At 42.2% G+C, this 12,917-nt stretch overlaps 1 protein-coding gene across 1 annotated transcript; it reads left to right on the top strand.

The window, feature by feature from the left end:
- Positions 1–1,555: 1,555 nt before the first annotated feature.
- On the top strand, positions 1,556–5,208 carry txnipa (thioredoxin interacting protein a). Its single transcript, XM_027027806.3, has 6 exons — positions 1,556–1,993; positions 2,351–2,426; positions 2,540–2,687; positions 2,977–3,336; positions 3,429–3,737; positions 3,855–5,208. The coding sequence occupies exons 1-6, from the start codon at positions 1,738–1,740 to the stop codon at positions 3,900–3,902; spliced, it is 1,197 nt and encodes a 398-aa protein (XP_026883607.1). The 5' UTR covers positions 1,556–1,737; the 3' UTR covers positions 3,903–5,208.
- The last annotated feature ends 7,709 nt before the right edge of the window (positions 5,209–12,917 follow it).

Below are 12,917 nucleotides of genomic sequence, written 5' to 3'. Positions count from 1 at the left end.
GGCAATGTCTTCATAAATATAGCGGGGTGAGCGGTTTAAACCCGCGGAGAAAATAAGTTTTCCACCAAGCGCGTCTGATCTGATTTGATCTGCTGTACAGAAAAATATCATCAGCTGGGGTCATCAACTGACACACTAAATCATTCTTATTATCATTATTTATGTAATAATTAAATGGTCGCTTCGTGTTGCTGACTTTACACGTGACCATTAAAGAATGACCAAAGGGGGGCTGAGGTCCATCAGATTCAGAAACCATCTGTGTCCTGCGCTTCCATGGGGAAATAACCTTAATTTCAGCATTTATAAAGGTGAAAACTGATGCAAGATCGGTAACACATTGAGTCAAGTGTAGGGTAAATGTGGAATGATTTAAGATTACATTATACTACAAACACCAATTTATGTTAGCAGTCACGTCTTCATCAGTTTCTGACAACAGGACTGCTGTCCACTTTAAAAATGTGAGATGCCAGGTGATGTTAAATCAATGAAATACAAGGTATTTCCTTTGATACGCATATAGCCCAGTGACACACTAATATATTGAAAAATTAAAAGCAACTATCAGTTCACCCCAGAACGCTGATGGGTGCCCGTCCAAATGGGTGCCTGTCCAGAGGACAGGGAGCTGAAGGAAAAAGAAAAGAAACTAAAACCAGGTTTTGGCCAGGTTATTCTCAACCCAGTAGTCAGTGCTCAGAAAATACATATTGATGAACTACATTAAGAGTGACTGAATTTTGTATGAAAACAGTCTGGAACTGTACAATTATAAAAGCACACCTATAAGATTGGCGTACCTAATAAGTTGGACATTGAATGTATGTCCAAGTGAGGTATTTATAAGGTGGTTGCTATGTATTTAAACACACACTCATACATTTTCTTGTGTAGTCAAAATATAAGTACATATACACCCGCTGCATGTCAAGACCTGGCTAACCGCAATAAATGAGACAAATGCAAAACTTCACAATTACAGTGCTAGTATCAACCAGCTGCTAAACATGAGGGCCAGCCAGCCACCCACAGACCCTCTCGTCCTAAAACCCTTTCCATTTTATTAATAATTTGAGATCCTGAAAAGTAGCCTCCCCAAATAAAAATGATTAAACAAAAAATATAAAAAGAAACAGACTGACAGGGAACATCGGACAGAGGATGTTTACAATAAGGCAGAACCACTAAACTTTACTGAGCGTGAAGGAGTAGCCCCAGTTCACCATCTCAACTGTACATAAGCCTTCTGTAGAGGACACTGTGTACAAACCGACAAATCCTTCGCATGCCATGCGCCTTTGTTCACAGGTTTCCCCAAAGCTTTCTGCTGCCCCTCCTACAACAGGCCCAGCCGCTGCGCACTCGCTCGACGCAACCTTGCACGAGGTGTCCACGCGTCGCTTCTGATCGCTGATTGGTGGACGGCGACGAAAACAACGAATTTCATCCAATTGGAGGGATGTTCATGCGCTGAGCCACGCCGGGCATTCCATGTCCGCATGCACAGCTGAAGCAACAAACAAGCTGGGGAATCACTGGCGGTATAAAAGCGTAGCCTAGCGTCATCTACCCAAACCTCGCAAAACTTCCTTGAGAGCTGGGTATGTGTGAGTGTTTGCAAAAATTAGCTTTCTTTGTCATTTGCATTAGCTGCAATTGTTAGGAATCGCTGGATTCAGGCAAATGAGACAGATCATTGAGTGTTGTTAGCCAAGAAATAGAAAAACGTCAGTCATGGTAGCGATGTCCAAGAGTGTAAAGGTCTTTGAGATCGTGTTCAATGATCCGTCAAAGACGTTTTACAGCAGCGGAGACAAAGTGGCCGGGAAGGTGTTGGTGGAAGTGTGCGAGACGACCAGAGTGCTGGCGATGAAAGTGCAGGGGGTCGGATGCGCCAAGGTGGAGTACGCGAAGGGAAAACAGAAATGTCGCGAAGAAATCGACTATCTGAAATACGATGACGTCGTCCATCTGGACGATCACCCTGCAGGTAAAACCACGTCTCGTAGCTAATGCCCAGTTCACTGCATTTGTGCGTCTTGAGTTGACCGACAGTGACTAGAATCAGTTGGGGGTTTTTCCCCCATTTTTTTTAACCAAAGTGACTGCTCGTATTTGCTAGGTCATGGGTGGTATATGCAAGCGTTTACTTAATTCCTGTACCTGCAATCTTAAATGCCGACGCAGTTATTGTACAGTGGAGTTAGTGGGTTTGATATGGGACAGGGTTGCTCTCACACTATCCGTTTTTTCGGCATATCATCAAACTGCATGCTGCTTGGATGTGGTTACTTAGGCTAGATAACTAAAGTGTGCCAACCCATGACGTGTATGCATTTTCTTTCAGACACTGATGGTTCAGTGGTCCTCCGCCCTGGGAACAAATACGAATATACTTTTGGCTTTGAACTTCCACAACACGGGTAAGATTTACTTTCTCCCGTTGTAGTTCAGTGCAGCTGTTGCAGCTATTCTACAGATATGGTGAAAAACATGTAGTAATGGGGAGACCCCTTCTGTCCTGCACCCTCTACAGGCAGCTGGTGTCCTCATACAAGGGCAAGTTCGGCTGCGTGCAGTACTTCGTGACGGCTATTATGGAAAGGCCCGCTCAGGCTGCCCTCGAGTGCAAAAAACACTTTGACGTGGAAGAGCCTCTTGACGTGAACACCCCAGACCTTCTGGTGAGAAACGGACTTTTAAAAAGTGTCTCTTTATGGTGGCCAGAACAATGAATATTATGTTTTTGCTTTTTCTTGTTCACTACATGCTGCATACATTAGGCAGACTGATGAGGTTAATAATGAAATGCAAGTAGCTCAGTAAAAGCCCATCCTTTTACAATGGACTAAAAGCTTTTGGTTACTGCTTATTAATATATCGGTTTTAGTTTAAATTATTGTTGGCTTCACTCATCCTCTTCATGTTTTGTTTTTGTTTTTTTCTTCTTTCTGCATTTCTGTCCATCTTCAGTCTCCGACTGGCGGTATGAAAGAGAAGAAGGTGACATGCATGTTTATCCCAGACGGCCAGGTGTCTCTAAACGCCAAGATCGACCGGCGGGGCTTTTGCGAAGGCGAGGAGATTTCCATTGATGCCAAGTTTGAGAACACCTGCTCTCGCATCGTGGTACCCAAGGCTGCCATTGTGGCCAAGCACACCTACCAGGCCAACGGGCGCACCAAGCTCTTCAGGCAGAAGCTCTCCTCTGTCCGGGGAAACCACATCATCTCTGGCATGTGTGACGCCTGGCAGGGCAAGACCATTCGCGTACCCAAGATCAAGCCCTCCATCCTGGGTTGCAACATCATCCGTGTGGAATATGCCCTCATGGTGAGTGCCGGAGACTCGCGCTGGTCCACATGTACTATTTTTGCATGTTTGCTCTGTGTCTTCATGTAACCAGTTTCTGCTCTTTCCGTCAGATCTATGTCCACATCCCAGGTAGCGAGAAGCTGGTCCTGGAGCTACCCCTGGTCATTGGCACCGTGCCCTACAATGGCTTCTCCAGCCGCACCAACAGTATGAGTAGCCAAGAGGGCACGGCCAGCATGTCCTCGGCCAGCTGGCTGTCCATGAGCATGCCGTCCTCAGCGCCGCCCAGCTACTGCAATGTGACCCGTGACTTCTCCTTCGACCAGCCACTCACACCCCTCCTGAATGACTATGATGGTGGAGACAGCCCTATCTTCATGAACTCCTTCCCGTTCCCACCACTGCCTGCCTACTCAGAGGTGAGTTGGAAATGCGCGCTTCTGCCGGAGTTCTGCGCTGACTGAATAAGCAGATGCATTTTTTTCTCAAGGTTCGGCGCAGAGACCTAACTTGAGACCCCCTGTCTCTGTTTGCAGGTGGAGGAGGAGTACAACGGCAACACTCAAATGCTGCCCGTGTACTGAACAGTGCAGTGACCCCCCCCCCCACATCTGATGCTCTGCATCAAAGAGCCAGTCATCACTCCAGCCTCTCAAATATTCACCATTCAGGAAAAGGGACACGGGAGCTGTGTCGAGCCCTCCTTGGGACCGGCATTCCTGGCCAGAGATGGCAGAGAGGCCTAGGTTTGAAGAAATAAGTCCGTAGTATAGAGTCTTCCATGCCCGTGCAGACTGCAGTTATCTTGCATTGCTTGAGAAAGCCGTCTTGAGTGCACGGTTGGGCCAATTGTTTCAGGGCCTGAATAAGCACAAAAAGTGTGGCAGTCTTTATTTTATTATTGTGTACAAGCTGCTTTTCTTTGTGAGCCCTGCTGAGACATGACTATATACACATGTGGTGTCATTGCTTTAAGTCACTCCAGCACTTGGCCCAAAGGGGACCAAGCGCGTCCTAAACGTTCCTGGCTCCTCAGTGATTCATCTTTTAGCCTTTTTGATTGATTTGATGTTCAGTCATTACCAATCATTCCATCCTAAACTCCTGTGATGGAGGGGAGTTTGAGTAAGCATTGTTATTTTTCTGATCACGAATCTGAAGCCAGTTGGGGGTAGTTTAGTGGTAGATGTGTAAATGAAGGTCAGTATGAGAAGGCATTGTTAATTTTAAATTTTTCCCCCCCTTTGCACCCTGTGATGGGGCAGTTATGCTGTGTTCATTTATCCTTGTTGGTCAGTGTTTATTTCAAAGCTGTTAACTTCCACAATGCACTTTCTTGAGGATGCAATTTGCTCTGTAACTGCTTACACAGACTACTGTTCTAAGTTGAGTTTCAAATAGTAAGTTTATTTTTCTTTATTCATGTCTGGGTTTTGTTTTTTTGTTTTTAATTTTGTGTGTTGTCTTCTGTGATTTATGCAGTGTAATGCTTTGCTTTGTGGCTGGTATGGCAAAGATCAAACCCTTCCATTGTATTGACTTTTTAAACCTCAAATTTGTCAAGGGCTCTACCAATGGACCTGATGTTTCTTTTGAATGTGGCCTTAATTAGCAGGCTAGCTGAAGGGTCTGCAAAAGTGCCAAATTTTGGTATGAGTACAAAGACCCTGGCCTTGTTTCTACAAAATCTGAATTGCACTGTGTCGATTAAATATTGCTGCGTCACACCCATAAGTTTGTTTCTTCACCAATAGTTATGGTGCCTTCTGTTTTTTTTTCATTTTAATGCAAGACTGATCTGTTCTTTTAAACAGATGAATTGTATACAAAAAAAAAAATCTTTATCAGCAACCCTGTGGGTTATTTTTCAATAAAAGTTTTAAAATTTAATTTCTGTGATCCCTTTTGTTTTGATTAATGAATAGATTTTAAGCACCAGAAATATGAAGACAACATTTTATTGCCAGTTTGGTCATGCACAGGAATGAGGTTTGAACTAAGCTACTATACAGATGAGAACATGTTCACTTTTTACTGAACCCTCAAGCTCAATTTTTGTTAGACTTTATATAGTCTCAAATGAAATCTGATAACATTGTAAATGGTAGCTCAGTGGTTAAGGTACTTGACTTGTATTTGAAAGGTTGCTGATTCAAGCCCCACCACTGCCAAGTTACCACTGTTGGCCCCCTGAGCAAGACCCTTAACCCTCAATTACTCAAGTTGTACCCATTCGTAATTGTAAGTTGCTTTGGATAAAAGCACCAGCTAAATGATAACATGTAACTCTAGCTTATTTACCCTATTTAGCAGGACTCAGTCAAATCTGAGCAGTTTTAAAAATGTTTTATTAGTGTAATATTGCATGTATTTTGCTTGTTCACTGCAGTTTACTGTAATTGTGAATTGTGCTCATGCAACAAAATTAGATGTTTTCACATTCAGTTCTGAGGCACATGATGAAACCTTACTTTTTATTGCTAAGGATCAAGACAACTGGTTTTCTCTGGTTAGTTATTCATATCCTCACACTGTTTCTGTGGTTTACACACGGGTTTCTTGTGTGCATGTGCAGGGATGTTCACCGTACTACACTGGAACAATCGTGTGCTTCAGATAGGACTTGATGTGCGAACAGTGTCCTGATGTGTTTCTCTCAGAGATATCGTGCGCAGTCAGTAGCAGGTTTGTTTAGTTGTGTAAGTGCCTCCCAGCAGTAATGTTCCCACTGATAGCACTGTTTATCTGGTATGGACCATCAGCTTTAACGTGCTCCACCCCCAGTTACCATGGCAACAGTTAAAAAAAGCAAAAACTTGGTAATTTGTTTGTTACTTTTAAGCTATCTCTATGGGTGGGTAAACATGGAAAATACTTCTCCAAAAGCCTAGTTTTTCATCTCTCTAGAGCAGGAACATCCCAGAGAGCTGGAATCCAGCGTGGTTTGGCAATTTTCCTGTTCAAAAACATATCTAATTTACCAGGTTTACTAGGAGTGGTAGGGCATAAAACACCATACTTTGCTGTACTGTGGTCCTGACTCTGCTCTAAACTACAGCGTGTCTGATGCTGCACTCTGTATACCCGTCTCCATAAGACAGGGAAGGAGCGCCTTCGTGAGCACTGCCAACTAGACCCAGGCTGCCGAGAGCAGTACAACAGTGATAAACAGCAATAAAGCCATAGCTGGACTTAAAACAGGCCATTAAAGAGCTCTTCTAACCCTACAGACAGATGCTCTGCTAGAGGCTCACTCCCCTAGCCGTGTCCTATCCATATTACGTTCCTGGGGTTTCACAGCAAACTGGGCCTCGTGTTTGAATGTGGATTTTACACTTGACTTTCTTAAACACTGGAACTGGTTCAGCCTTCCAGAGTGACCTTGGAGGGGAGTGTATGTGTGTGGGGGGGTTTGTCTGATTCTTATGGTTCTTATCACTAAGCTTATTTGTTTTTCTTTTTCAGTTTCTTGAAGTTCAAGTTTGGTTTATTTGTCACATACATAGTGATACACAGTAGAACGCAGTGAAATGGTTGAGAGTGCTCTGTCCAAACTGAGGAAAAAGAAAACAGGGGTGCATAGAGAAATATATGTTCTATATATGTACAAAAAATATTAACAATGTATGTACAATATTATGTTTATATACACAATGTACAATGTATATGGTTGTGTGTATATATATATATATGTACACAATGTACAGAATGTACAGATCCATTTTGTAATTGAACATATTTACAGTTTTATGTTACATAGTGGTAATTGAACATATTTACAGTTATATGTTACATGGTAGTAATTGAACATATTCACAGTTATATGTTACATGGAGGTAATTGAACATATTCACAGTTATATGTTACATGGAGGTAATTGAACATATTTACAGTTATGTTACATGGTGGTAATTGAACATATTCACAGTTTTATGTTACATGGTGATAATTGAACATATTCACAGTTTTATGTTACATGGTGATAATTGAACATATTTACAGTTATGTTACATGGTGGTAATTGAACATATTCACAGTTTTATGTTACATGGTGGTAATTGAACATATTCACAGTTTTATGTTACATGGTGATAATTGAACATATTCACAGTTTTATGTTACATGGTGATAATTGAACATATTCACAGTTATGTTAAATGGTGGTGGTGGTCCCCACAGTTTATCAGTTTCCCTGATTCCAGGCCAGAATGGGATTCATGGCTGTGACTAGAGCACATGCTTGCAAGTCCATTCTCCAAACTGACCAAAGTGGCATTTTTGGAAGCATGAGCAAAATACACATGCCAATCACAAAATGTTCATTAGCAGAATGCAAATTACAAAACAGGCTTCACTTAAACAGAAGTCACACTAAGGCACTCAGTGTACAATCCTGACCGTCACACTAAGGCACTCAGTGTACAATCCTGACGACAGCACCTCTGAGGTTTAAACAGGCACGGAAAACAACAAAGAACGGGTGTGTGTGATAATTCAGTAAGAAGATCACTGGGTCCAGGGAAGTGGATGAGTGCTATGAATGGCATGTGTGTTATGTTAATGCTGGCTGGATACTGGCCAGGGTATGATGCCCACAGGGATATGTAACAGTTAAGCAAGCCCCTGAGCTGCTGGAAGAAATTATTCATTATCTGTAGACTACTGTGTTTTATTGGTCATCACACTTATAAATAGTGCTCTGACACATATCTAATATTGAATCCATTATAAAATGATCATATATTCACCAATAATCTATCAGAATTATGAGACTGTGTACAAGGAGGTAAAGTTTGACATCACAATAATGCACTGATATGGGGACAATAAATCTAATACTGAACGGTCCTTAATAGAGTGGAACATCCAGGTCTGAATTATTAACCAGAAATGTCACAAGGCATTGAAATCTATCCAAGATTAACATTTAATGACAAACTCCACCAAACTGGCACACGGAAGCGTCTTCGTGGGAGCTCAGTGACATGCTTCTGTATGCATGGCTCTTTACAGCTTGACTGATCTGAAAAGATATAAGCTGTGACCCTCACACTTCTGCCTGCAACTAAGAGAAGGCTATGAAGGCATTTTGCTTTTGCCTGCTGTGTTGTTTCTAAACAGTGGAATCAAATTGTTCTTATATTGTTATCTAAAATCAATGTTTTATTTTTAAATTTTTATTTTTACATTTCTTACGCTTTGAAATTATACTGTATTCGCCATCATGTCAAGGAGAAACAGCCATGGAAATCACTGGGTGACTTGGATTGGTGCCATTGGGTTATGTCTAGACAAGTATTGGAATGTGTCTGAGAGGTCTAAACTGACTCCGCTGTCAGCTGATTCTGGGAGTGATACCTCAACCAACAGGAAACTTGAGCAAACAGAGCCCAAGAGAAGTCTACATTTTTTTAATTCATTCTGACACAAGGATGCCAGTTGAATTTTGACAAATTTTGAGAATTTTCACCAAATATTTATGGCTTATTCTGACTTGTGCTCTTTTCTGTGACTGACAAATTAAAGAGGGAGAGAGAGAGAGCGAGGATGAGATTGGTGCTATTATAATGTGATTTGGAAACTATTAGGTTCAGGCCAAATACTTAAGATTTTTGGAGTATTGGGTGGGTTTTTTTGTGTTTGTTTGTTTGTTTTTTGTAATTTGTTTGTTTACTATGGCTAATGTGGCAGGACATAATTAAAGACTGCAAATCTTTGCAGTATAAGTCACCATCTTCCCAATGCATTGTTCAGTATAAATGTAATGTGTAGAACTTTTCCTTAGGTCTTATTTACGAAGTGACTAGTTAACTTTCTTTTGTTTAATTGTAATATTTTTCAAGGCAGTTTAGGTCTTCATTCATGTAAACCTTGTACATTCTCTCTGTTCCCTTGTCATGGATCTCAGCTCTTGGCATAAATAGTTCAATTCCACAAACCACTCTGACAGCTTCACTTAGCTTGTTAACATGACATCCTAAAAAATGTATATGCTAAGTGCTTTGCATTATATTTCTGGCCAGAGCAGCACTGAGCACTTGTGTATGTAATGTACCCTTACAAAAACAACCATCGATCATCATGGTTATGGGTTATTACTGCCACTGCACACTGTATGGACACTGAAACAGTGGTGATGGCACCTGTTGTTTTGGACAGAATTTGTCTGAGGTACATTGGAAGAATTTCACACCAGATTCTATGATCGTATCCTACTTCCTCCAGACAGTGGCTGTGGTCTTTGGACGTACTTATAAAACAAAAGCTTGGAGTCTGTAAACTTAAACACAGGCATGTCAAATCGCTGACCTTTGTCCATACCTTAAAAAAGACCCCAGGGGCAAGCTCCAGCCTGTGAGGTTAGGGAGTTGTGTTTGCTTACTTAAACCATTGCTAATATTTACACTTACATTATATTCATTCTTAAGGATGTGATTCAGGAAAAAATCTAATTGACACAAATTTCCTGTTCACATCAGATGCAATTGAAGACATGTTTCTGTTTAAATTTTGGGTCTTTAGTTTTGCACAAGGGGTACAAGGTAATGAAAGCTTTGGATCAACTGTTTATGTCAACTGCTGGAAACTAAAGAAAAGGTTGTGCAGTAAATATGTCTTGAGTAATCAATTACATTTAAGAAGAGAAGCGAATTTGATTATTCCCTAAATCATTCCTTTAACTGGTCAAAGCACATTAGTGAACATGGTAAGTGTCCCCGTAAAAAACACTGAAATGTCCAGAACAGAGAACACGAAGAGAATGTGCGTGCATGCTTTTGTGTGCGTGTGTGTGTGTGTGTGTGTGTGTGTGTGCATCTCCTACCCTTCCTTCCTGGGTTTGCCTATGGGACAATTGGCAAAAATCCCGACACAGGACAAATTGAATACCTCTTAATTGAAATCTGCAAAGCTTTAATTCCAGCAGAGGGCTTGGTGTTGCAAAATTTCTGTCACAGATTTTTCCAGTGTCAGATTGCTCTCAGATAACCAGCTGAAGCCAGGGGCTGTTATTACATCACAGTTCACTAACCCAGTCCCAGAGACAACCCCACCCTGAATGAGCGCTTTCCTGCCACACCCAGACCAGCTCAGGACAGTCCTGATCAATTTCTGATTAGTTGGATCTGGTGTTAAAGAAAAGGATGGGCATAATAAGCACATGTATTCTGCTGTATCACTCACTACAGGGTCGAAAGCTTCAGGAAATGGGTTTCAATGGGCAAGCAGCAGCTTTTAAGCCTAAGATCACTATACACAGTGCCAGTCCTAAGATCACTATACACAGTGCCAGTCCTAAGATCACTATACACAGTGCCAGTCCTAAGATCACTATACACAGTGCCAGTCCTAAGATCACTATACACAGTGCCAGTCCTAAGATCAATACAACAATACAATACAAGTCTCTGTCCTGTTCCGGCATGACCATGTCCCTGTGCACAAAGCAAAGTCCATAAAGTCAAGGTTTGATGAGTTTGGTGTGGAGGAACTCGGGTGGTGTTCATGGTGGTCTTCATCCAGTCAATTGTCATTGTCATTGTTCATTGTCAATTCTGTGTGTCCATTAGATCCCGAAATAATATCTAATAAAACGGCACTAATATTAATCTTTATTTAGAGTGTGTGTGTGTGTGTGTGTGTGTGTGTGTGTGTGTGTGTGTGTGTGAGAGAGAGAGAGAGAGAGAGAGAGAGAGAGAGAGAGAGAGAGAGAGAGAGAGAGAGAGAGAGAAAATTAGGTTTATTTATTATGAAACACAAAGGAATTCTGGTAGAGGTTATGACAGTCCACACTTGACTCTTGTGTCATATGACTCAAGGCAGAAATCCTTTTACTGGCTGCCTTTTCTGAAGCTTTGCAGCGACATGTTGTCTCGATGGCTGGCCCTAGCATTACATCTGTCCACCGCTCTGTTAACTCTGAGGGCACCTTGTGTGTTTCGGATACACTATCCCCAAGCAAGCACACAAACAGGCAGACATGTCCTGTTGTTAATGGGACAGTTCTTAGAAGTACTGTAGTCTGCAGTATGCAGGTCATGTGACTCGGTAGCATGCCGCATCATAGACACCGGTTGTTGACTACGTGAGAAAAACATTTGTGGGCGGTGTTAGGAGGAGACAGTGGGAGTGGCTTCTCCAGCCATGCTTTAATGTCCCGAACCATCTCTAAAATCTATCAATCATGAGACTCCTGAGACTGGCAGAGTAGTTATTGCATCCTTATGTTTTTTTTTCCAGGAATTAAAAAGTGTTTTAGAGCCACTCTCCCTCCCTCCCTCTCTCCTCCCCTCTCTCTTTTCTTCTCTCTCCCTCTCTCCTCCCCTCTCTCTCTCGCATTCCTTCTTCCTCCACTGGCTCCTGACCTCATATTGTCCCTGTTTTTCTATTCTTAGTACAACTAAACCCATCAAAGGATGGAAACTCAGATGATGTTTTTCTTCTGTTTTTGTCCCTCTGCCACCATGTTCAGCAGTCTGCCACACACACACACACACACACACACACACACACACACACACACACACACACACACACAGAGAGCCATATCTGGAACTCTCTTTCTAGGAAGCAAATCCCAGAGGTAATCTTTAGGTCACTGCTAATGAACCAACATAAATATCTGGCAGTAATGGACAAGAATAAGTCACAAGTCAAAGACACTGGCATCTAAAATTCTACATTAAATATAGATCAGCACATTCTGAATATAGATCAGCACATTCTGAATATAGAGCAGCTCATTCTGAATATAGATCAGCTCATTCTGAATATAGATCAGCACATTCTAAATATAGATCAGCTCATTCTGAATATAGATCAGCACATTCTGAATATAGATCAGCTCATTCTGAATATAGATCAGGTCATTCTGAAAATAGATCAACTCATTCTGAATAAAGATCAGCACATTTTGCTTGTAGGTCAGTTAATTCTGAATATAGATCAGCAATACAGCTTAGCTGACTTCAAAACACAGTACAAGTACAGTGACATACAGCCCAGTGAGGTATGCCTCAGTGAGGTATGGCCCAGTGAGGTGCGGCCCAGTGAGGTATTGCCCAGTGATGTACAGCCCAGTGAGGTATGGCCCAGTGAAGTACAGCCCAGTGATGCACAGCCCAGTGAGGCATGGCCTGGTAAGGTATGCTCCAGTGAGGTACGGCCCAGTGAGGTAACGCCCAGTCAGGTATGGTCCAGTGAGGTGCAGCCCAGTGAGGTTTGGCCCAGTGAGGTACGGCCCAGTGAGGTATGGCCCAGTGAGGTACGGCCCAGTGAGGTAGAGCCCAGTGAGATACAGCCCAGTGAGGTATAGCCCAGTGAGGTACGGTACAGTGAGGTATGGCCCAATGTCTGTCTCACTTGTAGTCAACATTCAGAGTTAGTTGGCTAAGGTAGCATGTACACAGTCAGTGATGTTTTACTAATAATGCTGTAGCCCCTTCTTTTGAACACTAAGAAGGGCCAGGCTGCTCTAGGCCCACGCCTGTATTGAAAATTATACATTTAATTGGTCAGATTTCCTTTCATTTTGCTAACAGACTGACATTATATCAGCAGGAGGAGCATGTAGGCACATACACAGCAGTGAATTCCTGTAG

Source organism: Electrophorus electricus, chromosome 2, assembly GCF_041902795.1.
Source record: "Electrophorus electricus isolate QZ-2024a chromosome 2, ASM4190279v1, whole genome shotgun sequence".
Classification (NCBI taxonomy): domain Eukaryota; kingdom Metazoa; phylum Chordata; class Actinopteri; order Gymnotiformes; family Gymnotidae; genus Electrophorus; species Electrophorus electricus.
Note: the sequence above shows the minus strand (reverse complement) of the source record. Positions and strands in the feature narration are given on the sequence as shown.